This window comes from Eptatretus burgeri, chromosome 10 (assembly GCF_056783735.1).
Source record: "Eptatretus burgeri isolate ZD-2024b chromosome 10, Ebu_testis_v1, whole genome shotgun sequence".
Classification (NCBI taxonomy): Eukaryota; Metazoa; Chordata; class Myxini; order Myxiniformes; family Myxinidae; genus Eptatretus; species Eptatretus burgeri.
Window position 1 is genome coordinate 24,428,878 of NC_140970.1, and position 26,068 is coordinate 24,454,945.

General features: G+C 45.1%; 2 protein-coding genes across 7 annotated transcripts in view; both read left to right on the top strand.

Annotated features, from left to right (window-relative positions):
* The window catches only part of CCDC22 (CCC complex scaffolding subunit CCDC22), a 92,035-nt gene extending 86,469 nt beyond the window's left edge, over positions 1–5,566 (top strand). For all 3 annotated transcript variants that reach the window (XM_085897454.1, XM_085897455.1, XM_085897456.1), the window contains one exon: positions 4,690–5,566. In XM_085897454.1, coding sequence (XP_085753580.1) covers positions 4,690–4,803 — 114 coding nt within the window. In that variant the 3' untranslated portion in view covers positions 4,804–5,566. The remainder of the gene's footprint in view (positions 1–4,689) is intronic.
* Positions 5,567–5,734: 168 nt separating this feature from the next.
* LOC147018104 (sodium- and chloride-dependent GABA transporter 3-like) overlaps positions 5,735–26,068 on the top strand; it is a 63,172-nt gene continuing 42,838 nt past the window's right edge. Inside the window, exons 1-3 of one of the 4 annotated variants that reach the window (XM_085897451.1) lie at positions 5,735–5,946; positions 9,663–9,959; positions 11,725–11,859. In XM_085897451.1, coding sequence (XP_085753577.1) covers positions 9,668–9,959; positions 11,725–11,859 — 427 coding nt within the window. In that variant the 5' untranslated portion in view covers positions 5,735–5,946; positions 9,663–9,667. Of the gene's footprint in view, positions 5,947–9,291; positions 9,448–9,662; positions 10,113–11,724; positions 11,860–19,723; positions 19,851–26,068 lie in introns of those variants that run through there. The other 3 variants (XM_085897450.1, XM_085897452.1, XM_085897453.1) reach the window with 3 other exon arrangements.

A 26,068-nucleotide genomic window follows, 5' to 3' on the forward strand; every position in this document is an offset into this window, starting at 1 on the left:
ATATATATATATATATATATATATATACATATATATATAGCCTGGTGTTGGCTTAATGGTTAGGGTGGTGGGCTTTGGATCCTAGCGTCCTGAGTTAAAATCCTGCTCAGCTGTTGAATTAATACCAGGTGGGGTATTAATTTACCAACGTGTCCACAATGCACCCAGGGCTAAAGGCTCCAGTTCAACCATGGCTCATGGACCTAATTGAGCCGAAGGGATTTATGCCGAATCGGGTTTTTAACGCCGAAGAGATGGGATTATTTTGGAAAAGGATGCCACCTCGTATCTTCCTGTCCAAGCAGGAAATATCTGCTCTGAGTCAAGGTGGATAAGAATTGTTGTACCCTTCTTTGTCATGCTTCCGATGATCCAACAGCCATCGGAAGTTTGACATCCACATCTTTCTAACCTCCACCCTCCCCCCTATATATAGCAGCAGCAGCAGCATCCCCGAGCTAAGTCTTGTGTTTTCTATTTACGGCAGAGAACAGTACATACGAGTACATAATATGTTTACGCTCATCCACCTCGCTGTTTTGTAATAAATTTAAAAGGTAAAACTCTTGTGTTTTTGTTTAATTTACATTGTATTTATTGTATTTAGATGTTTATTTCAATGTTAAAATGAAAATACATCTATACATGTGTATATATATACACACGCACACACACTCGCAAATACAACCTGTCGCTTCACTGATGGGGATATTGAGGGGTGTGTCAAAAGAGGGAGGAAGAGGGAGAAAGAGAGAGAGGAAGAGGGGAGAGAAGAGGCAGGGAAGGGGGGGGGGAGACAGAGAGGATGGAGGGGAGGGAGGGGGAGGATGGGGAAGCTATTAAGGGGGAAAGAGCAAGGAAGGTTGGGAGGAGGTTGGGGAGAGCGACGCCTCACCAAACGTTCCTTTTCACTGCGGGAGGTAGGGGTTTGAGGAGAGACAGAGATAGATGTGTGGGAAGGGAGTGATGCATTTTATAAGGAGGGGAGTGAGGTAGGGACATGAGAGACAACAGGTAAAGAGAGGGGGGGGGGAGGAAAAAAAAAAGAGATAGGTGGGGTTCGCAAAGAGAATGATATGTTTTGCTTAATGACTGAACACAAAAAAAAACTCATGTCAGAACAGCTGTACACACAATGACACAACAGAGTTTGTAAAGTAATCCACTGGCATATCTGCAAAAATGTTGATATCCCAGTTCTAGAGAACTTATGGGAACATGAACCAAAAGTAATCACTGAAAACATGGAAGTACCTAATACTCATGTACAACCTAATGACGCCATCGAACGTCAACATCGGAAACAAAGCATTGCGACCAGATATCTTACTTGGGTACATAAAATCGAAGAAGGCATTGCTAATTGAGGTGTTTATTCCGGTGATTTTGGACTAAACAATACAGAAATCAAGAAAATGACCAAATACCAAGACCTCAAGAATGAAGTGAAAAGATCCTGGAAGCTGAAGAATGCAAAAGTTGTACCAGTGATAGTTGGAGCTACGGGAATGATTAAGAAAAACCTTAAAGACCTTAAAAACCATCATGGAAATATTACTACCAATTAGCTACAGTTGGAAGCTGTCTGGGGCTCAGTAACGATCCTCAAAAGAGCCCTCAGAACAAAACTTTGAGAACAAAACTTCACATCTTGGTCCATGATTTGTTACCGCCCTGACCGAAATGGAGGTGGATACTTCGAGACCTGGGAGTGCTGGGCTTTGTTCCACATACGGAGATGACAACCAATAACACACACACACACACACACACACACACACACACACACACACACACACACACACACACACACACACACACACACACACACACACACACACACATATATATATATTGAGGTTTCAGTACCCAGCGATTTTGGCCAAAACAACTCATAAATCAAGAAAATGGCCAAATCCCAAAAATTAAATGAAAAGATCTGAAATTGTACCAGTGATCATTGGAGCACCAGGAATGATGAAGAAGAACCTTGCAAAGATCTTAAAAAACATGCCTGGGAATATTACAAATGAACCAGTTGGAGGCTGGCCGGGGCTCAGTGACAACCCTCCAAAGATCCCTCAGAACAAAACTTTGAGAACAAAACTACACCTTGGTCCATGATTCGTGACCGCCCTTACCAAAATGGTGGATACTTCGAGACCTGGGAGGGCTCCGTTCCACCTTCTGAAGCCTACATATGGAGATAACAACCAACAACATGCACACCCGTGCCAAGTGCTGTTGTGGTATTCCAGTTTATATACATACACCATGTACACATGCATAAAGTACATAAAAAAAACACGACAAGCACAAAGATTTACCTTCAAACAGAGTTGTTTGAAAGAGGAATTCAAGTCGGAAATTAGCGAAATTCAATTCAAAAATATATCAAGCCACAAAACACAAAATGTCAGTCTGTGTCTTCACAGCAAGAAGAAAACATGGCGAACACGAGGTCGGATGGACATTATTGTTTTAATATATGTATTGATGTCGAAGTGAGGGGTGGATTATGAAAGCAAATTGCACATTTTCAGTTGATAGGGCACCCACTGCAGGCATCGCATGGCCAAACACAGGTGGAAACACATGGCCAAGAAACTTGGTGGGGGAGACGGTTTAGTCGCCGACAACCCGACCATGGAACAGGTTAGTACAGGTTTACATGATACCTGTAGCAAGTCACAGATCTAATCTGGCCTGACCTGACACCTTTAATTAGTCCGTGAGATATGCTCTCATGGACTAATTAAAGTATATAATGGAAATGAAATTTCGGATTTGAGTATCGGATCTCAGGGACTAAATTACTGTTGAAATCTGGAGTGAAATCTGAAAATTTTATAGAAATTAGCGATTCTTATAGCTAAGTGGATATCTTGTAAGCTTTACGCAAGGCTGTACACCCCCCTCCTCCATATTTACACAAGAAAATGTGAAATTGTGAAAGCATTAAGCTTAACTATTTCTACTGTTCTGTTTTTCTACTGTTTTTTCCAAAACTGTAACTTCATTGAGTGCAACGAAAATAATTAGGCAGGCAAGGGCTTAATGCACGAGCATTAGGTGTGGCCACCGCGACTCGGTTCTTCGTGGAGACATCCCCAGAGTTAGGAAGGCAAAATGAATTGGAGGATTGGAATGACTAAAACAACAGGATAATTGAGCTTCAAATTTGAGAGAATTGAAAAATGTTTTCGGTGGCTGGAGCAGGATGGCCGAGAGGTATGCACACTTGCTCTCAGTTATCTTGCCTGGGTTTGAATTGTTTCACCTTTTTGTGCGATCTGCTTTCATTTGGGATGTAATTTAATTTCATTAGGAGCTTCGAGCGATGTTATCTTTTATAGAAAAGCGGATAAGTTGTTTGTTTGATTGTGATGCTAATCCTCTGAGCTCCCAAGGTTAATCGCCACAAAACTTTATAGGATCACTTTTTTTTTTAACCACGATACCCTGTCACGGGAAAGCGGTGGGAGACTAGAGGAAGGGGTGGGGTGGGAGGAGGAAGGGAGTGTGGGTTGGGTAGGAGGAGGTGAGAGAGGGGAAGGGGTGGGTTGGGAGGGTGGTGGGTGGCAGTCTGAAGGGAAGGAGGGGTGGGATAAGGGAGGGGAAGGGGTGGGAATCTGGTAGGAGAAGGCAGAGGTTGTGGTGGGATGAGGAAGGGGTGGGAGGATAGACCAGCGTTGCCTGGCAATGCCGGGTACCTTTGCTCGTGAGGAATATTTTGTGGCCTCGTTCCAGGTGACCTAATGCACTTCAGCGTGAACCATAAATTGTAGACCTGCACCACGTGTCGAAACCAGGTGATGCAAACAAATTCCCCCTTTCCTGAAGCTCATTAATGACCAACTGGGTTTTAACTAACTTTCCCATTGTTTCCAAAAGCTTAGAATCCAAACTCTTGATATGAGTACTGCTGCCTGCAGCCAGATTTGAGCCCATAACTTCTGGGATACTGAACCAATTCCCTCATCATGAGGCCACCACCATACTCATCCTTTTTCAGTTATCACTTTGAAACAGAAGCTTTGAAATTATTAAATTCCCACTGATAGCTTTTTCTTTTCTTCTCTGTGCTTCTCTTTAACATGAGATTTGGAAACGAGCATCATCAATATCTGAAGTATTTTTGATAGTTTTGTATGCCATCCATATTCAATACAATGTAACGGCGTGGTTGTGTAATGTTGTGTAACCTTTTCGTTTTACATCTCTCTCATTACTTATGAATAACAACAGTAATGTGACATTTGCAATAATAGGCTTCTGCATGTGGTGCAGTCATTGATCAACATGATATGACAGTAGGGGACAGTAGAGATGTTTGATTTGTTTTTGATGGGGGCATGTGAACTCTTTGGGGGGTGGGGGAGGGGGGCTTCTTTGAACTCACCTATAATTTGTTCCAAAAAAGCCAGACGTGTTATCGATTGGGTTTACAATCGATTGAACCAAAACCCACTAATATCAACGGAGTTGAGAGCGTGAACATCTTCTGGGCACCTTTGCAAACATAATAATAATAATAATAATAATAATAATAATAATAATAATTCTTGTTTACCTTTTTTGAAAAATTATTTTCAGAGATTTCTTGGTTAAATAATTGACGTAGATTTTCATAAGAACCAATAATTTGAACGAGATTAATCTTGCGCAACCTTTTTTGAACCCTTTCAGATGGAAGCTGAACGAGGACGCGAAGCAGTCACGAACCTCGAGAAGATTGCCGGGGACTTCCGTGCCATTCGCCAGGAGAACAGTCTTCTTACTTCTCAACTGAAAGATTCTTGACTTTGTCCTGACATTGCTAACGATACCTGCACTCGATGTTGAGGAACTTTCACATGTTGGTCGTGAATAGAAGTTGGCAGATATCATTACAACACATTCACTTCCTACTCCCTGAAACCTTGCAATTTGTGGCTCATTATGTGGTCACAGCACGACTAATTGTGATGATGCTAACGAAGTGATACCCCGAACAGGTTATGCATCCACCTTCCAAGGCTTACACCCATCTCTGTGGTTATCATGTTCCACTGGCTTTGAGTTTGCACTGCCATCTGAGATGCTGCTGGGATAACTGTTCATTTGACCACTGTTGATGTCATTGGAGTCAGGAAAGATAGCCAGCCATGATTGGTGTTCATGAGGTTCACAATTTGGATTTGATTTTCTTCTTTGGTCTCGAGTTGGTTTGAGGATTTGATTGAAGTCCATTTGGTGGAAGTGGAGAATGCAGTCCGGGTAATTTAAAGCTGCACCGCTATCTCGCTCCTTGCCACCCACCTCCACAATTGGACCAATTATATGTTCAACAAGTGACCCTTGTAAAGCTAGATAGAATAATACTTCTGCTTGCAACTTCAGATATTTTTGACTGAGAACCAAATTGTTTTTGGGTGTGATTTATGGATTCTGCTTTTTTGAAATCGAATCTTAAGACTGTAAAAAAAAAAATGTCCACCATTCTGTGACCTCTGAGAGTAGATGAGAGTCAGGTTATGACTCCATATAAAAAAATTGTCAATAAAATGTTTTTCTTGCAATGGTACTATGGTTGCCTGTGTAGTAACAAGCGGGCTTGGTTCAGGATCACGTGCGCTTCGAGTGACCTGAGGTGATCCAAGCAGCTACCCCATTAAGCACATTGAGGATGGATTAATGATCTTGGTCTCCCGCTGCTCTTTTATCCGGCGATCGTGCATCTACGGTAGTGTGTGGTGTGCCGCGGGCTGTGTCCTGCCGCCAGACCGCGGCTCGGTGGCGCTCTCGCACTGCACCCGACGCTGTTGGACGCACGCACGTGCGCAGCCCAGCTCTGCGCCTCGCTCTCCCGCCCGTTCCCAGAGAGCGGACACCCTGCGCAACCTTCGCTCCACCACCCACCCCGAACATCGCCGTCTCCAGCGTGAGCGCCAGCGAGAGCAAGAGGTGAGCAAGGGTCCCACGGGTTCCGTGGTGGACGCGACGAGTGGCGCATGTTTTTTTTGGCCACATTTTCACAAAGGACGCGAAAATGGCCAAGACGTGGGATTTAGAGCGAAGGGGGTAAAAAAAAATGGCCAAATATGTATTTTTCAAAAAATAAACAATGCGAACAAAGCAGTGACAGCGATGAGAAAGAGCGCGCATTCTTTCTAGTTTTCTGGCAGGACACTTGCGGAGTGCGCGAGTGAGCGAGGGCTTCAAAATCGAGCATGGTATTAATAAGAATTAGCTTTCGGGTGTTTAAAATATATAAATTTTGTCAATTGCACTATTTGTAATTACCGACGACCTTTCCTTCAGATTTTTGTTGTTTCACACGCATCTAATGTAAGCATTGCTTGTACTGTGTGATCGCACAGTCTCTTGCATGCACAGCTATCTACGTATATGGAGCACAGGGTCAAGCATAGGCACAGCTGGCTCAATGTGGGGGCACGCACGGTCTCGTGTGCACACAGCTATATAGGTACAAAGTGCGTGGTCCTGTGTGTGCACATTTACTTGTTGAGCGCATGATCCATCATACACACGGACTGCTCCAGCTGCGTCATGCACAGTCCCATGTGTGCACAGCTATCTATGTGTGGCACGTGCAGGTATCTTTATGGATAGTGCGCATGGTCCCATGTGTGCATAGCTTACTACGTGTGGCACGCGTGGATAGCGCGCATGGTCCCATGTGTGCACAGCTATCTCCGTGTGGCACGCGCAGGTATCTTTACGGATAGCACGCACGGTTCCTTGTGTGCATAGCTTTCTACGTGTGGCACGTGCAGGTATCTTTAGGGATAACGTGCACGGTTTCATACATGCACAGCTACGTGCGGAGCGTGCAGTCTGACGTACACACAACAAAACAGGTGGCACGTATCTTCAACACGCGTATTGCTATCTCTACGTGCGGCACGAAGGGTCCCACGTACACACAGCTATCGACGTGCGGCACAACAAGCTAGCTTTATGTGCAGCGTACGGCCCCACATACACAGGTATTTGCTCTATGTATGCACCGAAATCTCTACGTGTGATGGACCGACTGGACCCTAAGGATGCACATCTAGCTCTCCGTATGATCTGCACGGTCCCTTGCTCACATAGGCTAGCTCTACATGTGGCTCGCACAGCTAGTTCTAAGTGGGATGCGCACGATACCACGTGCCCATCGCTATCCTATATACATGTGGCATGCACAGGTGGTTCTTTGTATGCTCAGCACGGTCCCACGCACGCGCATCTATGAGCTAGTTCTACGTGCGAGGTACATAGCGCCAGCAGTTAACGCACGCACAACCATTTCTCATGAGCACATTAGGATACCGTGTGCATTTAGGATACCCTCGAAGCAGCGCGTTATACGGACAGACTGAGATAAAGAGAAATATGTACTCCATGAACATATACGTGTACATATACATCTATATACGTAATCCGTTAATTGTGATCCTTAATATCGCAGCAGCAACAGCTTGTTTGCGAATACCGTATTAATTTTTGGAGAGCTTGTACCCTAGATAACTTGTGTGGGCAAGACCCCCGATGGTCGGATATCTCAATGGACAAACATTATGGGACACATTACATACACCGATTATATTATTAGTAAATAGTGCATACTGTTGTTATTATATTGGTTTTATTTAATTCTTGCAATTGCCTGTACTTAAGGATTTTTTTAAATTATAATTTCATATGCAGCCTCTGGCTGCTGGTTGCATAATTTCTGGAAGCGCACCTGTGCCACTGATGCAGTGCGCCCTGTTTCCAGTAAGTTGGTATTCATTTTGCCGACCTCAGAAGGATGACGGGCTGAGTCAACCCACCTGGTGCTAATTAAACGTCGAGACGGGCTTGAACTCAAGACCCGAAGATCTTAAGCCAACACCATGAGGCTTACTTAAGGGGGTAGAACAGGATTCTTATTTTGCTGTTGCCACCAAAATTAGCGCAGCATCATGGAGGATGCATTTTCCTTGTTTGGCTGAGGTGACTTAATCGTTGATTCGTGTTTACACACATGAGCTTGTGGGCTATAGTTCACTGACTAGCTCACTGACTCTTTGTGAAGGACACCATGGGATCTTTAACATCCACCAACTTAAATGCAAGCAGACAGGACACCAGTTTCACAACATCCATCCAAGGGACAGCACACACATTGATGAATCACCCTGCGTGTTAGTTTATCGCTGGTTCGGGAATCGAACCAGCGCTAGACACCTTAGAGGTGTACCTCTTGGCCACATGGATGATTGCTTTCATCATGATGTAATGTTGATGGACACCTATATCTGGATATTATAATTGAATGGAAGGTCTTGGGTTAAAGTCTGCACTTTATCTTTACAACAGTGTTCTCCATAAAGTAAGCAATTAGACCCCTGCTGTGACCTAATGGCGGTTACAATTAAAGATTGGGTGTTATGATCATCATCAAAGGCAGGTATAACAAAATCCTTTGCCAGAATCATTCCGTCCAAATGGCCCCGTCGGTTGGAACTTGGCAGCCCAGGAGTCAATGGGAAGTATAAATTAGATTTGTGGAATAAAGTACTGGATAACCCTTTGGACACACCTCGGCCACCGGTAACGAGATTGACAAGGTCTTCAAGACGTGTACCCTAAGATGACACATTTAAATAATTAATGGAAAATTATGATTAGATACAATGGTGTATACACACGCGTTCTGCTCACCCATCGATGTGACATCGAGGCACTGCCATATTAAACCCGATGGTCTTGTACCTCCCATATACATCACACACACACACACACACACACACACACACACACACACACACACACACACACACACACACACACACACACACACACACACACACACACACACACACACACACACACACACACACACACACACACACACACACACACACACACGTCGGTGGACACCCTTGGGAGTACCTTACACTTGGGAGTGTAAGGAATTTTCATGCTTTTTTGTTGTCTCCATTGCATCCCGTTGTAAATGGCTGTCTGGCGAATGCAAACGAGCAACACCTGACTGCTGGCGTACAGCTTCAGTCATCACATGACACTGAAGGGCTGGTACGTCCGACAGGCAGATTGAAATTGAAAGCAGGTACGAGGGCCGTTGGGAATGTGTGACGGGTCCTTGGCTCTGGGCACTGATTTGCCGTTTGCTCAATCCGACCACCCACTGGGCGATCTCATCTTGAGATGCACGTTGCACGTTTCACCCTCTCTCTGTGAGCGGTCATGTGGGGGGGGGGGGGAGCGCGGTTTGGGCTCACAGTGGGGTGGCCAATGACGTCACAATCGACTATGGTCAAGCACCGCTCACTTTGGTATGGCTGGGCTTTTTCAACCTCAAAACGCCACCCTTGCAGTCACTATAACCAAAGTGCCGATGGAACAGACGGACTGCGACGACCATGGAGGAGGAAATCGATAGATTGCAAGGTGGGAAGTTGGAATTGAAATGAACCATCCAATAATGTGATATACCTGTCTCCACCTTTATATTTGCAAATTATTATATCCCATTGTACAGGTAAGCCATACACCATGTTATGTATCCATCGATTGTGGAATATATATATATATATATATATATGTCAAGCTTTTGAACGTCGTCAATATTTTACAATGGCAGTCGCTTGGTGCGGTCTCCGCAGGGATCATGGCGCCGCAGAAGAAACAGCAGCAGCAGGACCAGGGGACCAATGAACCCCATAACGCCCAGCGAGACCTCGTGGTGAACGGGAAAGCAGAGGAGAGTGGTGAGGTCGCCGTGGAGGACCCGGGAGGAGCTTCCACGACCTTGGACAGCGCAGAAAGACCGTCTGAGCAGAAGATGAATGAGCGTGGGAAGTGGAACAACAAGCTGGAATTCGTTTTGTCTGTGGCCGGGGAGATCATTGGCCTGGGCAACGTGTGGCGCTTCCCATACCTGTGCTACAAGAATGGTGGCGGTGCGAACCCCTCCACATATATCCATCTTTGTGCTCACCCGGCATCTGCTCATCCCTCTGATAATTATCGGTTCATTCATCCAATTGCTCTTTTCCCCTCCCTGTCCATCTGCTAATCTGCTCATCGAATGTTTGGCCATCTCATAACCTTAGGTTGGTGTGCTTTCCTTGACCTAATGGTGCAAATATACCAGTAATCTATCTGATTTCATTGATTTGATATTGATGTGAATGATCCCTTTGATCCCTTGGATCATCAAAGTTCGAGTGTGGTTCTTTTTTTTTTTTTTTGACCTGGACCTTTGTTACAATTTAGCTCAGGGAAGGATCCAGGATTTACGTAGAGAGGGGAAGGGTGTGTGCGTGCGCGTGTGACTTCCTTACACCCACTAAGGAATGGGGTCAGGGATCATTTAATATTACCTTTCACATCGTAGCTACAAAGGCTTCAGCAATATCGATCCGTTTCAAAAAAAAAGAAGAATCCCCAAAAATCCAACTGTTTTTCTTTTTTTCAAAAATATTGTTTTTCCGAAAACAGTGTTTCAAGAAAAACACCCCACACTCACTGATGAACCTCTGAAAGTTTGAACGTAGATCTGTTTGGCCTTCTCCAAGAAAAATGGTGACACACACACACACACACACAGACACACACAGACACACACAGACAGTATTGTATTGATAGTGTAGATAGAATGGACAAACAACCATAATTTGGCAACTGTTATCTGGGTCTAATGGGATCTTCTTGTGTTGAATGAAGTTCTTTGTAAGGGAACTCATGTTGTGTCTTTTTTTCGATGAATAATATTTGGAGGGAATTTGTATTTATCGTTCTGGTCACCAATATCCATAACCATGCGTTTCCTGCTTCATGAATATGCTGAGAATCAAATTGGCGGTGAGTGAGGAACAGAGATGGTGGAAACAGTAAAATAATTGTGAAATGGAGATGGTGGAAACTGCAAGTTATTTTGAACTAGTCTCGATAGTGTAATGGTTAGAGCGTCCGCCTCTCAGTCTGGGAGGTCGGTGTATCAAACCCCAGCCGAGTCTTACCAAAGACTTTAAAAATGGGTTGTGGTGCTTCCTTGTTTGACACTCAGAATTGAAAAGGATAGAACCGGATCAACAAGCATAGCTCGTGACATTGGTGCTACCCGGGGAGGGGGGGGGATCAGGGGGCATGAGCCCCCTTTGTGGCTCAAGTATGGGAGAAAATCGTCTAACTGGATTAGCACTCATGGCAGTGCATCACAGTAGGCGCATCTCACTCGAGACTATGATTGACGCTCTGGAACTCTCACCCAGTGGCCTTGATTTTTATTATTTTTTAAATATTTTTTGGACCTCTGCTACTTACTCATTTAGCAGGTAACCTTAGCCCCCCCTTCCCCCCTCAGGAAAATCTGTGTTGCACCCCCAGTTGGTAATAATGGTGCAGGCTTCAAAAGGTATAATGGCCTCCTCCTGCGCTGAAGTTCCTTGTAAGGGAACTCGTATTAGAACTTATGATCATTGAAAACATCAAGTGTATTGAAACTTGCAGACTATTTGGCTGCACAATATTGGGATTATATTGGTACTAATAGTTGTAAAGGTCCTGGTCAAATTTGAAATGTCCACAATGACTGGTTGTGTTTGGAGATCATAATTAGTGGAAGACTTGTCAAGCTTCAAGGAGACTGGTTTTTGTATAAAAATGCATTGTGTTTTTTTTTTTTTTATCAACCAGACCTTCACCACCCATGTTGTATTCCAGGTGCGTTCCTCATTCCATATGCTGTATTCTTCATTGGCTGTGGAATTCCCGTCTTTGTCTTGGAGACCGCCCTGGGACAGTTCACTTCGCAGGGGGGCATCACGTGTTGGCGGAAGGTCTGCCCGTTGTTTGAAGGTGTGCTCCCATACCCTTCATGCGCACATTGGTGTATCTACCTGGAAAGGTTTTGGCAGCAGAAACAGTAGATAAGTTTAAATTGTAATTAAATAGATACCTGGAAGTTATGGAGATAGAGGGGTAAATGGATGTTGGCAGGACTTTTATGTAGCCTGAGCATTGATGGGTGATTGTGTGCATGTGTACGGAGTGCTATTGGTGGGGGTCTTGTCAAGGGGGGTTGTGTGGTTGATGTGTGTTTTTAACCAAGCCCATGCCCCCTCCCCTGTCGGTGGGGGTGGGGGGGGCAAAAAAATCAAAAACTCTCCAAAAAAAACACTTAATTTAAAATTAAAAACAACATTTTGCATTTTCTTAATTTGATCTGGTGTTGATAAATCGGCATGATGGGCTGAATGGCCTCCACCTGTCTAATTTCCTTGTGTTACCACCAGATCTTCAGTGTATTTGTACTACATTTGTATATTTGTACATTTATTACCATTACAGGAATTTCCATTGGTGATAATTGGGACACATACTATACACAGAGTTGTACGCGGACCCTGAAAATCCTCAACTCAGTAGTGAGCTCATCTCCATGTAATATCGGTATCAGCGTACACAATAATGGTGGAATCGCTCCCCAACTCTCACATGATCTTGAAGTTCCACGATCCTTCTCTTGCCCTTAATCTTATCCAATCCCCCATGATCTTTTCTCCCCCCCCCCCCCCACATCATAAACCTCCTAACCCTCCTACCCTTCCTTTTTCTCTCTTCACTCCTCACTTGACTTTCTTGTTTCAATTTAATTCCTCTCCCCTTTATGTCCAGAATATGTATATTAGGATGGCCCTTAGTATATCGAAAGAAAAATGAAAGTGGGAAATTTGTTACTCTCACACCTGCATTTCGTGTGGTTCCGAGTAAAAACCATGTGTGAAATATTTTTGAAATCCAACAATATTTAGAAGTTGCCCTCTGTTGAAGTTTGCTTCGGCATCCAGGTCCCCCTTCTTCAACAAGAGGTATTAGTCGCTCGGTGGCAGGGATATTATGGAAGCCTACTCCACTCATTGTCGCCTGGTTTGAGGTGCAAGTGTATGGGAACTGGGAACGAAGTGTACTTCTTGCAGTACGGGAACTGCCGCCTGTGATGAACGACCACTTGGAGGAGGAGTTGCAGCTCCTCCTCTCAACGAGTCAACTTCTTGTTGGACTCTTGGATTAGAGCTACTCCTCTGCTCGGTCGTTGACCACAGCTCGGGTCTCCATGTCCCGTAGAGCTTTATTGAAGGAGTCCACCAGCCAGCTCTCTGGATCTTTGAGAAATAACTCATCCGGAAGCTGGAGATGAGTGAAGATGGCCTTTGTGTTTCTCGTCACCAATTGCTCAAGGCATTTACTGTCATCAACGAATGCATTCAAGCTAATTATCAGACTCATTGGCGGATGGTTTACGGCATCTTCCTCCAAGGCTTCAATTATGAGTTTCTTCATTGCCGCAGGTACTCTGTCGTCAAAGAAGGCCAGCCCCCCACAAGCTCCTCCTACAGGTACCAGAGGTGGAGAGAAAGATTCTTGCTGGTGGTGATGGAAATCCCTTGATGTTGGTAGTGCATCAGTTCCTTCATGAGATGAAAGTCGTTCCAGGTGGCTCCTACCACCTGAGGAGCTGTGTTCCAAGCTCGCATGCAGATAAGCACAGAAAAAAAAACTGAGATCACGCACTCCTTTCTCCTCTGATTGCGGGCATCCGGAACTGCTCTGGGAAGAGCCACATTTTGATCACATAGAGCACCTTCGCCATCCATCGAGAGCGATGCATTGCTCCAGGAGCTGTGAACTTGATTTTCCACTAAGGAAGACTATACTGAGCTCGAGGAATTCCCGGTAATCGTCATGAATATGGACAGTTTGTCTTGAGAAATTGAACAGTTCGTCCCGTGAGGATGCCATTCGGCTCTCCACACAGGGATCAGTTGAAGCTGTCTTGAACTTATGGAGATCAATGTACTGCCAGTGACTGCAGAACCTTTTGTACAGGAGAATCTCAGGTCCTGTCAACGATCCCCCGATGGTGGTCTCAAAAACGACTCCAATCATAACGCATGGTGCCAACAAGCAAAGAACAGAAGATCTCTCTCAATTTTCTCCTCAATGCGAACACAGGCACCAGATCGATGATCTGTGTTTGAAGCTGTGGTGTCGAAGCATAATGCCTGAACACAGTCGGCAAGCTTCCAGTCTTCGAGACACTTGGCGACGGCCGCTGCCTGCGCCTCTCCAGTTCCGCATTGAAGCTTTGGAACACCCAAGAGTTGCTCAACTTTGAGGCCAGACACAAGGACAGGTAAGCGATCAACATGTTTTCAGGATAACAGGTCCTCTCTGAGTTTACCATCCCAATGAACGATAAGGGGATGTCGGTGGAGAACTCCTCCTACAAACCTTTCGAGTGATCCAAACGATGGTTAACCCTATATCTGTGGATGGAGTTCCGATTGATGTTTAAGTCAATAACATCATGGCCAAGGCTTGCAGCGACCTCGGTGACAACGTTTGTCACATCTCTGGAGGAGATCTGCATCCGGTCGAGGGCAGCTGCTAGTTGAGGTGTCATGATATTCCTCTTGGCTCTTTTTGGAGCAGACACAGTGGCAGCATCCCAACTGAATCTTCCTTCTCCCCATCACTAACCGTCTCCTTTCCTGCACTTGATGAAGATGCTACCAGCACCGCTTGGCTGGTCGAAGCTTCTTGCTCTTCCTGTACCATCATCCGTCGTCTGGCAACCTGCTCTGACCTCTTCAGAGATATTTTGTCCTTCCGGGACTGTACCATGTCCACAGAGCCGATGCAGCCTGACCTCAGCTTCTGTCGCTGGGCCATAAGGAAATCCCGGTCCTTGGGATTCTTCATCAGGACCATTGCATCTGCATGAGCAAGGTGAAAGAGATCTTCCAAGCATTTTTGAAACTCCTGTTCTTTCTGCTTGTGGGATTACTGCTCCTGTTATGATGTTTTTATCAGAGCTTTCCACTCCGCGAAGACTGCCTCCAGCTTCTTAATGCAATGCTGGTCAGCTTGCGTTGGGATGCTGGCTTCATCCCATAACGCCTTCATGGCCTGTATTGTTTTGCGACTGGCATCCCGGGCACTTTGTTTCATCTCCAAATGCAAGAACAGGAAATGCCCAAAACCTTGCTGGTTGGATGGCAATTTTGTACCCTTTATTGGGTTGTGCTGCTTCCTTGTTTGATGAAGTTTGTCTTAAAAAGTCTTTGAGTGCGAGAACCATCATATGTTGCTCTGATATTTCACGACAGTAAAGCGACATGTACTCGTTCAAGAGAAACAATCAAATACAACTTCTTTCTCAAATTCATCCGAAGGAAAGAAAATGTTGCGCAAATGTATCAAATATGTATTCAATGTATCAAATCGCAATGCCATGAAAAACAATGAGAGCAAGCGGCACAGAACCACATTGAAAGACAGCCTGAGCCACACTGAACTGAACTGGCCAACCAATGGTGGGTTGTGGATGGGGGGAGTGGTGGTAACACCAAGACAAAACACAGTCACAGCCACAACTTCCATCAAACAGTACTTTATGCCTGTATAATATACACTTTTATACAGACATAAAATAATGTTTGATCGCAGTTTTATACAGGCTGTTTTGGGTATATTATATCATGCTAAAATTTCAACTCATGAGGGTGACCTGAATAATCTTGGATTTCAAAAATATTTGGCACACACTGTTTTTACTCGGAACAGAACATGAACAGGGGGATGAGAGAAACATATTTCAAACTTTCATTTTTTAGGGCCACCCAAATGTATATCCATCCATTGGGACCATACTCTGTACAGAGCATCAGTTCTGCCAAAACAGTCTCCAGGGCTACTGGGTACAATCCTGGACAGGTCACCACTCTGACACAGGATACTCAAATGGCTCAATCATCCCAGCAAGCTGCAACTCATTTTGCTGACCTCAGAAGGATGACAGGCTGAGTTAATCCCACCCAGTATTGATTCAACATCCAAGCAGGATTTGAACTCAGGACCTTAGGTATTTGAGTTCAAGACCTTAGGTATTGAACTCAGGATCCCAAGTCCACCATACCACCTGAACCATTTAGCCAACACAAGGTATTAATGTATACGGTCCCTTAAAAAAATCTTTGACTGCGAGAACCAGCATATGTTGCTCTGATATTTCATGACAGTGAAGCCACACGTACTCGTATTAAAAATTTGGATTCTAAGCTTCTGGAATCAAGTGAATTGTTGGTTTAAAACCCAGTTGGCTCATTAATGACCTTCAGGGATGGGAAGATCCTACCTGCTTCCTGTGGTTTGGTCTACACATGGTACTTACTTATCCACACTTTATGGTTTATACTTAAATTCCTCAGGACAACTTAAGATAGGTCCTTAAAATGCCTCATATGGAGAGGCAGCACCACCCAAAACCTCCTTAACCGAACAGGAAAACGAGAACAATCAACAAATATACAAAAGACAAAATATGATAAGGAACCTGGAAATGACAAGGAAATACAGATTGAAACAAACTGCTCTTGCAGAAACAGCACTTTGTTGCCCGCACACCCAGACAACAAAGTATCCCTGCCCACTTCCCATCCCTTTGTAAAAGTTGGACATCAGTTATTTCAATGGTCCTGTTCATGCATATGATCACCACGATGGTTCAAGCAAATGTTTCGCAGCTTTGTAAGTGTGCTTTCACTTGAAACTCGAGTCACGGCATCTTTGCGTTCTTCGGTGTTGCGTGCAATTTTGGAAAGACGTTAATTTTGAAAATCGCCCTCCAGGCATTATCACATGTAGCTGGATCAGGGCTGAGTGACAATTAAGGGAGGTGAAATTAACCAGTTCGCATCAACATGTCACCACCTGTTAGTGACGAGAACGGTAATTGCTTTGCACAATCATGCTTGTACGTATCGTGCAACATTTTGGTGATTTTCACAAGTATCAGCATTTATTCAATTATGTTTATCCAGCTGAATGATGGAATCAAGCTTCATTTGACGACACACAAATATCGGTTTATAAGCACGAAAGAGAAATGTGGCTGGCAGGATGGCCTTGGGGTACGCACACTCACTTCGAAGCTGTCTAGCCTGGGTTTGAATCCATACCCAGGTGTAAACTGCCATCCTGGTGTTTCACAGGCAGAGTGCTTCATCGATATGTGTGTGCCGTCCCTCGGATGGACGTTAAACGAGCGTCCTGTCCACCAGCATTCGTTGGTGGACGTCAAAGATCCCACGGTGTCCTTCGCTGAGTGGACGAGCTATCGCCGGCACCATGGCCAAATTACAAATTCTTGCTCGAACCACTGCTGGTAAGGCCATGGCAAACCACACAATATATAACCCTTGCCAATAAACTGCTCTGACAGTAGCGATGCTCCCTCGAGTCTGGTACATCTCAGAGAGAAGGAGAAATTGCTTTGAAAGACCACCTTGGGTGTTGCCTCAAGGATAAAGTTTTCATGAGGTCCACAGAAAAGACAGCAGATGTATGAATAATAAATGCATTGTACCTGTGTTCGACGTTTCTGCACGATATTGTTGCACCAAATATTTTGTTATAGTTGAAAGAATTCAGCATTTCCGAATTGAACAAAATGGGTTTCATTTCGTATCATTTACCCACACAAGCCTGGTGTTGGCTTAGTAGTTTGCGTGGCTGGCTTGGGATCCTCGGGTTATAAGTTTGAGCCCCGTTGGCTGCTGAATTAACACCAGGTGGGGTTGACTCAGCCTGTCATCCTTCTGAGGTCGGTGAAATGAGTACCACTGTACTAGTATAAGGGCACAGCATCAGTGGCATAGTTGTGCCCCAACAAAATGATAGCTACTTCGCAGCCAAGCTGCCATATGCAAGAACAAGAAGATTTACCCAGACAAAGGAGATGGAAATATCCATTGTGTTGTGCATGTATGCTGTGTAGAGAAAAGAGTGCATAAAATACCCATTAAGGACAAGTAATGGGATGACATGAGATTCGACAGATGAGAAGGCCAAAGAAACAACAACAACAACAACAACAACAACAACAACAACAACAACAACAACAACAACAACAACAACCACAATCCCGTGATAGCTGGGCTTGAAGCACCGCCCACCAGCATACCATGATGTCATCCAGCATGGCAAACGCTTTGAGAAATGATGACTTTCGACTCAGCTGAATGGAATAACGAGTAGTTGGAAGTACATTTTGATTTTGTAAGCAGAATTAGAAATGACATTGTGATTTATGCAGATTAATTTTGGTATCAATGTGCGGAGCGGTGAGAGAGGAGATGGGAAATATGAACAGACAAAAGGGCACACCCTCGTTATTGATATAGATGAGGAGTTTTTCAAATCAATTCCATTCCATAAACTTGTGAAATACTCTGAATATTGTTGCGCACATTTGTTGCATTCTTCCGAAACAATGCTTAAGTTTTTAAATTATTCTAATAACTATTGCTGATAGATGATATCATCACCCAAAACCCACACAGTCTCGAAGGTGGTGCTCTTGTTACCCTCATCAGAGGAGAGGGTATTGCACTTGGTTTTGGTTGTTTGACCACACATAATCTGCTGAACACCACAATTTTTACACCACAATCTCTTTTTTTCAATTGAGTACGTCTACAAAATATGTACAATTATAATGTGAGTACGTCTACAAATTATGTACATTTAGAATATGAGTACATCGACAAATTATGTACAATTATAATGTGAGTACACTATGAAGTTTGTACATCTATAAAGTATGTACAATTATAATGTGAATACATCTCCAGAGTATGTACAATTATAATGTGAATACATCTATAAAGTATGTACAATTAGAATGTGAATACATCTATGAGGTATGTACAATTAGAATGTGAATACATCTATAAAATATGTACAATTAGAATGTGAATACATCTATAAAATATGAACAATTAGAATGTGAAAACATTTGTAAAGTATGTACAATTAGAATGTGAATACATCTCCAGAGTATGTACAATTATAATGTGAATACATCTATAAAGTATGTACAATTAGAATGTGAATACATCTATAAGGTATGTACAATTAGAATGTGAATACATCTATAAAATATGTACAATTAGAATGTGAATACATCTATAAAATATGTACAATTAGAATGTGAATACATCTATAAAATATGTACAATTAGAATGTGAATACATCTATAAAATATGTACAATTAGAATGTGAGTTCATCAATAAAGTATGTACAATTAGAATGTAAGTGCATCTATAATGTATGTACAATTAGAATGTGAATACATCTCCAGAGTATGTACAATTAGAATGTGAATACATCTATAAAATATGTAGATTTGGAATGTGAATACATCTTTCAAGTATGTACAAGTAGAATGTGAATACATCTATAAAGTATGTACAATTGGGATGTGAATGCATCGATAAAGAATGTATAATTAGAATGTGAATACATCTATAAAATATGTACAATTAGAATGCAAGTACATCTATAAAATATGTACAATTAGAATGTGAATACATCTATAAAATATGTACAATTATAATGTGAATACATATGTAACGTTTGTGCAATTAGAATGTGTGTACATCTATTAGTTATGTACAATTACAATGTGTGTGTCTTTAAAAGATGGCAGGGGTGCAAATTAACGGCCACCCGGTCGCCAATGGTGCCTAACTTTTGTGCTAGGCGGGTACACAATACTGCCTTACTGCGCGGCTGGCGAATCACCGGTGATTCCTGTTATTTTGTACAAGCTTCTCGACTAGTTTTCTCAACTAGAACTACTGTTTTTGTCCGCAGAAATCCGTAGAAATCACTGGTAATTCTGCAGCAGCCATTTTGTCTGTTTTCATCTCGTTCCAAATCACGCGTGATTGCGCGAGATTTGACGGTTTGGCGCGGTTTGGACGCATTTTCTCATGCCCAGGTTGGTTAAATGAGGGAATTTGGGTGAATGAGTGTTTCATGGGTGAGGTTGGGTTAATGAGTGAGTTTGATGGGTGAGGTTGGATTAATGAGTGAGTTTGATGGGTGAGGTTAGGTGAATGAGTGAGTTTGATGGGTGAGGTTAGGTGGATGAGTGAGTTTATATGTGATGTCGGGTGGACGAGTAGTACCCCCACCATTGTCCATCACCCACAACCCCCCCCTCCACCCCATCGTCCATCACCCACAACCCCCCCCCCTATCGTCCATCAGCCTCAACCACCCCCACAACCACCCCATCACCCACAAAAATGCCCCCCCCATCACCCACACAAAAAAGGTCCCCCCCTCCATCACCCACAACCTCCTCCTCCCTGCATCATCCCCCACCCCCACCCCACTCATCAAACTCACTCATCCATCCATCCAACTCACTCATCCACCCAACCTCCTCCATCAAACTCACTCATTCTGCAAACCTCCTCCATTAAACTCACTCATCCAACCAACCTCACTCATCAAATTCACTCATCCAACCAACCTCATCCATCAAATTCACTCATCCAACCAACCTCATCCATCAAACTCACTCATCCAACCAACCTAACTCATCAAACTCACTCATCCAACCAACCTCGCTCATCAAACTCACTCATCCAACCATCCTCACTCATCAAACTCACTCATGTGAGTATATTAAAAGTGTTTGATCTCAAATTTGTGACTTTTGTCTTTATTTTATCGGGCCGGTAGAAATTCTGCTGGGCTGGTAACTTTTTCTAGTCACCGGCCCTGCTGGCCGGTGGATAAAAATGTTAATTTGCACCCCTGTATGGACAATTAGAATCTGTGTAAATCTATAAAGTATGTACAATTATAATGTGACTACATCTATAAATAAAAGTATTGTTACGGCTGTGGAAATTCGCAATACACCATAAAGGGTCCTCAGGTGAGATATATCGGTAAGTTCATGTGTAGTTAGCCCAAACCCGTTGTGTAGAGGGAATATGTGTGATTCATTCGGGCTGCGACTCTTTGAGATAGTCGTTTTTCTTTTGCTGTCGTTATTTTGGTGCAAGAACAACAATGAACATTGCCACAACCAACATCTCAACGATCACGCCATTCACTACACGACGCCAACAATCACGCCATTCACACCACGACGCCACCTTCCACAACTACGCTACCACCATCTTCGCCACTGGCCATTCAACGAGCACCGTGCGGTCACAATCTCTGCGGGACGGATGAAAGGAGCGGAGTGGCAGCAGAAACAAGGGTGCGAAGGGGCATCTCCCGCCCAAAACGCCCGCGCAAATATCTCCCGCCCGAATCTTCCTTCCCTCGTCGTACGGCACGTGGAGAAGAAAACCAACAACGCCTGTGGGGTTTTCCCACCATTTTTCCCCGCGCTTGGTGAGAAAGAGGGAGGGGGTGGCGCGTCCTCTCCCGATTGGCGGATGCGCGGTGTGACGCGGCCGAGGGAGAGGAACGCCCCCCTTCGAGGAATTTTCTGGAAGCGTCTCGAAGGAAGGAGGAGCCAAGAACGGGGCGGGGCGCGGGGCGGAAGGACGGAGCCCGACCCTACAAAAGGGTGAGCGTGGAGAGTCCCTGGTCGGTTCCCTTGTCCCTGAATGAGAATTGTCGAGAGTTGTGTAGAGTCGCTGGTCCCTTGTCCCTGAATGAGAATTGTCGAGAGTTGTTGGAGAGTCCCTGCTTGTGGTTCGGAGGAAGAGGTTGAGGTTCTGTTCGTTCGTTCGGGTCTGGTCGTGGTCGGGTGAAGGTCGTCGAATTGGCGCAGGTCGTCGAATTGCCACGGGTCGTCGAACCTGGTCCCTGGTGATTATTCCTGGTCGGAGGGTCGATCGGAGCCGGTGCAGTCCCGAGACCCCGCTAGTGGGACGGAGCGCCTGCCATTTCCCCCCCCCCTCCCGTCCGCACCGAGATAGCGGCGAAAACCCGGCCCATTCCCCCAAAACCCCGTCCGAGCTGTCAGGCGGACGACACGTGCAGGCGCGAGGCACGAGCCCAGTGGACCACGCCGGAGGGACTCGGAGTTGCGGTCACCAAGGGCTGGACGACGCGCTCAGGGAAGTCGCGACTTCCTTTTCTTTTGGGGTTTCGTGTAAATGTCTGTGGGTGGCGCCAGTCTTGAGAAGTAGAACTGTTTTAAGTGTTGCCGTGTGAATTGCATTCTTCGGTTGTAGATCTGCGTTGGTTCTTTGCTTGTGTTTTTCTTTGCATAAACGTATACGTGTATTGCTTTTGTTCCTTTGTTTTACTGTAATATACGTGCCTTCCGTGCTTCCGTGAATAAATGTGCTTGTCCGATTGTTCCCCGTTTTGCTTCGTCTTTTCCTTTTATTGAATCTCCACCTTGCATCACGTAAGGGATTGGGAGTGGGTTTAAAACGCCCGGTAAATAATCTGAACCGTCAAGGTCGACGATAACTCCGCTCAGTTATCCCTGTAGCACGGAACGAGCCGCTTAAGCGGTTCGTGTCCGGAGTCGACCTGTGGCGTGGTACAACTCCTCGGTATGCTATCCGCGAGGGTACTTCGGTAAATCGACCATTCGGCGATCGGACCCTATTTTGCGCGGGTAGAATGCGAACTGAGTTGTGGTGAGGTTAAACCCCCACCCGTGACTAGCTCCCGGCGTTGTTCCGAGAGGGTCACGACTGAATTGCACGTTCGGTGGGTGAAGCAGCCGCTATTGGTTAAAAGCGGTCGTTCGCACGCCGGCGGGGCGAGAATTCACAACAGTATGTACAATTAGAATGTGAGTTCATCTATAAAGTATGCACAATTAGAATGTGAGTTCATCTATAAAGTATGCACAATTAGAATGTGAGTTCATCTATAAAGTATGTACAATTAGAGTGCGAGTTCATCTATAAAATATGTTCAATTCGAATGTGAGTACATCTATAAAATATTGTTTCGGTTCTTGAAACTGCATCCCTCCAACACCAATGGTAGCCAGCATGCAGTGGTCCCCAGTCAGTTATTTCATTGATGTACATTCGGATAGTTCCTTCCTTCTTGTCTATTGGGACAAAAGGGACAAGTGCGTTGGGCGAATCTCATGGTTGGGTCTGATTGGATCTCTGAACTCATTCCTATTCTTTCTTTTTCACTATTCCTGAGGTAAATCCAAGCAAGGGGTCCTCGCGAGGCCTAAAGGCACTCCGCCCGGACACCCATCGGTGGAAACCTTAGTCGCACCCTTCGCGTAGGGGTGCGTCCACACAGAAGACCAAGGGCAAAGTAGAAGCCAATGATAGAAGCCAAAGTAGAAGCCAAGTGCTGCGTGGGGCACGTGCAGTGCAGCGATGCCCCCCCCCCCCACCCACTGTTCGGGCGATCAGCGGCATGGCCAACACACCAAATGCGAGCAACATATAGTGTGCAAACGGCGCACTCTTCTTCAATACAAATCTCCATCAATAATTATATCCAATCCTTTCCCTCAATTCCCTGACACAGATTATGGCTGGAACAGTGCAAATGACACCGCCTCTGATAACCGCGAACACGATGTTCGATGACGGGCGGACCCATGCACTGACCATGTGTACAGTGGCGGATCCGCGCACACTGTACAGGGCATGCTCGATGGTGGGCGGACCTGTGTGCTGACCACTTGTATCGTGGCGAACTTGCGTGCAGCCTGTGATACTTTGTCATCGTACAGAATGGGGCACGAATAACACGTATCTTTGTCAGGTCTGCGCATGGGGTTACAATAATGTCTTACCATCTGTCTTCGCTCACCACAATGGCTACAAATGTCTCCCGCGGATGGCAGACATCCTCCCACACTTCTGCCTCGATGCAGCTGTAACCAGGCAGAGGCATGCTGTGCGGCCAGATTGCTCCGGCCATGGAGCAGGCACATTGACCAGCGCCAATAGGTCGCCGAGGCACGGCACGGGGTTTGGTGGAAGGCGATTCATATCACGGGGTTCGGTGCAAGGCGATTCATACTGTGGGGTTCGGAGCGAGACTATTCCACAGCTTGGAACCATCTGGCCGGAAGTAAAATGGAGCCGTTTCCGGTCATGCCGGCCAGCCCGTGTGCTGTCCGGGGCCCAATCGGAGTGCCCCATTCGGGTGACTGCACATAGCTTGGGGTCGTCACCCCTGCCCTGCACCACGGGGTCTATAAAAGGATGGATTGCGGAGCCGCGTGTGTGTCGTTCCTGCTCGTCGTTCCTGCCCATCGTTCCTGTCTTCATTCCTGTCGGCTCGTTCTGTCTGGCTTGGGATTGACAACCTACCCATTCGCCTGCTGGCTCTGCCCTTCTTTAACAATTCACCTGCTGACTCGGCCTTCTTCAACACCTCGCCACCCTTCTCAGCCCACTTGCTTCGGACTCCACCTCTCTCCACCCATTGGCTTCTGACTCCACCAAAGTCTCTCCCTTCACACCCGACAGTCACGTCTCATTCTCTGGACCGACACCAGCTGCACGAGTGCTACGAAGCAAGAGATGACGTGCCAGCTGTCAGGGAGGTATCGCCCAGCGGAGCATCCCTCCAAAACATATTGGTGGCGCATTCGGGCAATTGTGCGAGGTATTGAGAGACCGTTAGCCTCATCTCATCTCTTCTCCTCGTTTTCTCTTCATCAACTCTTCTTCAGTGTGTGTGTGTGTGTGTGTGTGTGTGTGTGTGTGTGTGTGTGTGTGTGTGTGTGTGTGTGTGTGTGTGTGTGTGTGTGTGTGTGTGTGTGTGTGTGTGTGTGTGTGTGTGTGTGTGTGTGTGTGTGGCCTGACGCCTGTCCTCACTTAAGTTAAGATTGTACAATAGTTTTATCGGGATAACTCTGCTCTGTGTCTGCTTTTGTAAGTTGCTTGTATATTGCCGCACCTCTCACATTTCTTCCTATTCCTGTGACAAACAACAAGAAACAACATTCACTGTGCCACATATCTGTCCTCGCCTGCCTGTAATAAATCCTTTGTCGAAATGTTCCCAGCTCGTTTTTGTCTTTTGTTTCATTGATCCAGCATGGTCTATATTCTAACTTAGCCAGGACTTTATTCCCAACGATTCATTCCTTTTAGCCGGTATGTCCTTGGCATTGTCGCTCGGCTGCATCTGATCCAAAAAGGTGATCCTGTTCGGACAAGGTGTACCGAGGGCGTGTCCCTCAATAATTAGGTCACATGATTAATTGGGTAACCCGATTAACCCATAGACATGAGGACTCTCGGTCACGTGGTTGAGTTATTGGCGTTCACGGTCGGTTGGCGACCCGCCGCGTCACGGAATTATCCGTATGCGATGGTCTGCAATTCCAGGGAGTCTGGTGGGAACCTGAGATAGCTTCCACCCCTGGTGGTCTTCTCACCCAAGCCCCGGCCAGCAACAATATGTACAATTACAATGTGAGTTCATCGATAAAATATGTACAATTAGAATGTGAGTAAGTCTGTAAAGTATGTACAATTAGAATGTGAATGCATCTATAAAGTATGTACAATTTGAATGTGAATGCATCTATAAAGTATGTACAATTTGAATGTGAATGCATCGAAAAGTATGTACAATTAGAATGTGAGTAAGTCTATAAAGTATGTGCAATTACAATGTGAATGCATCTCTAAAGAACTTCCAATTGGAATGTGAATAAATCTATAAAGCATGTACAATTAGAATGTATGTACATCTCTAAAGTGTGTGCAATTATAATGTGTGTTTTTCGATTAAATATGTACAATTATAATGTGAATACATCTACACCTCACTCTCCGAAAACATGGACCATCTTCTATCTTCTCATCCAAACTCTCTCTTCCTCTTATGTGGCGACTTCAATTGTCATCACGCCAGTTGGCTAGGTGTGGGTACCTCTCTCACCTGCCATGGGACATCAGCAAAAGTTTTCTGCGACTCATTGGGACTGACTCAATCGGTCAACTTCCCGACCCGGATCTCAACCAATGGTACTCCATCTCTTCTGGATCTGATTTTGACAAATTTCCCTGACAATATCTGCTGCTCTTCCTTCGCTCCAATCGGTTCTTCTGACCACGTCCTTATTAAAGTGGACATCTCTCTGGCTGTTATCAGAGAACCACCTCACCGCCGTCGAGTCTGGCATTTCACTCAAGCCGACTGGCAGGGTCTCCGAGCAGCCATCAAACTTACAGACTGGTCTCCTATCACTATTTTCTCAAACATCAACTCATCCTGGGAATTCTT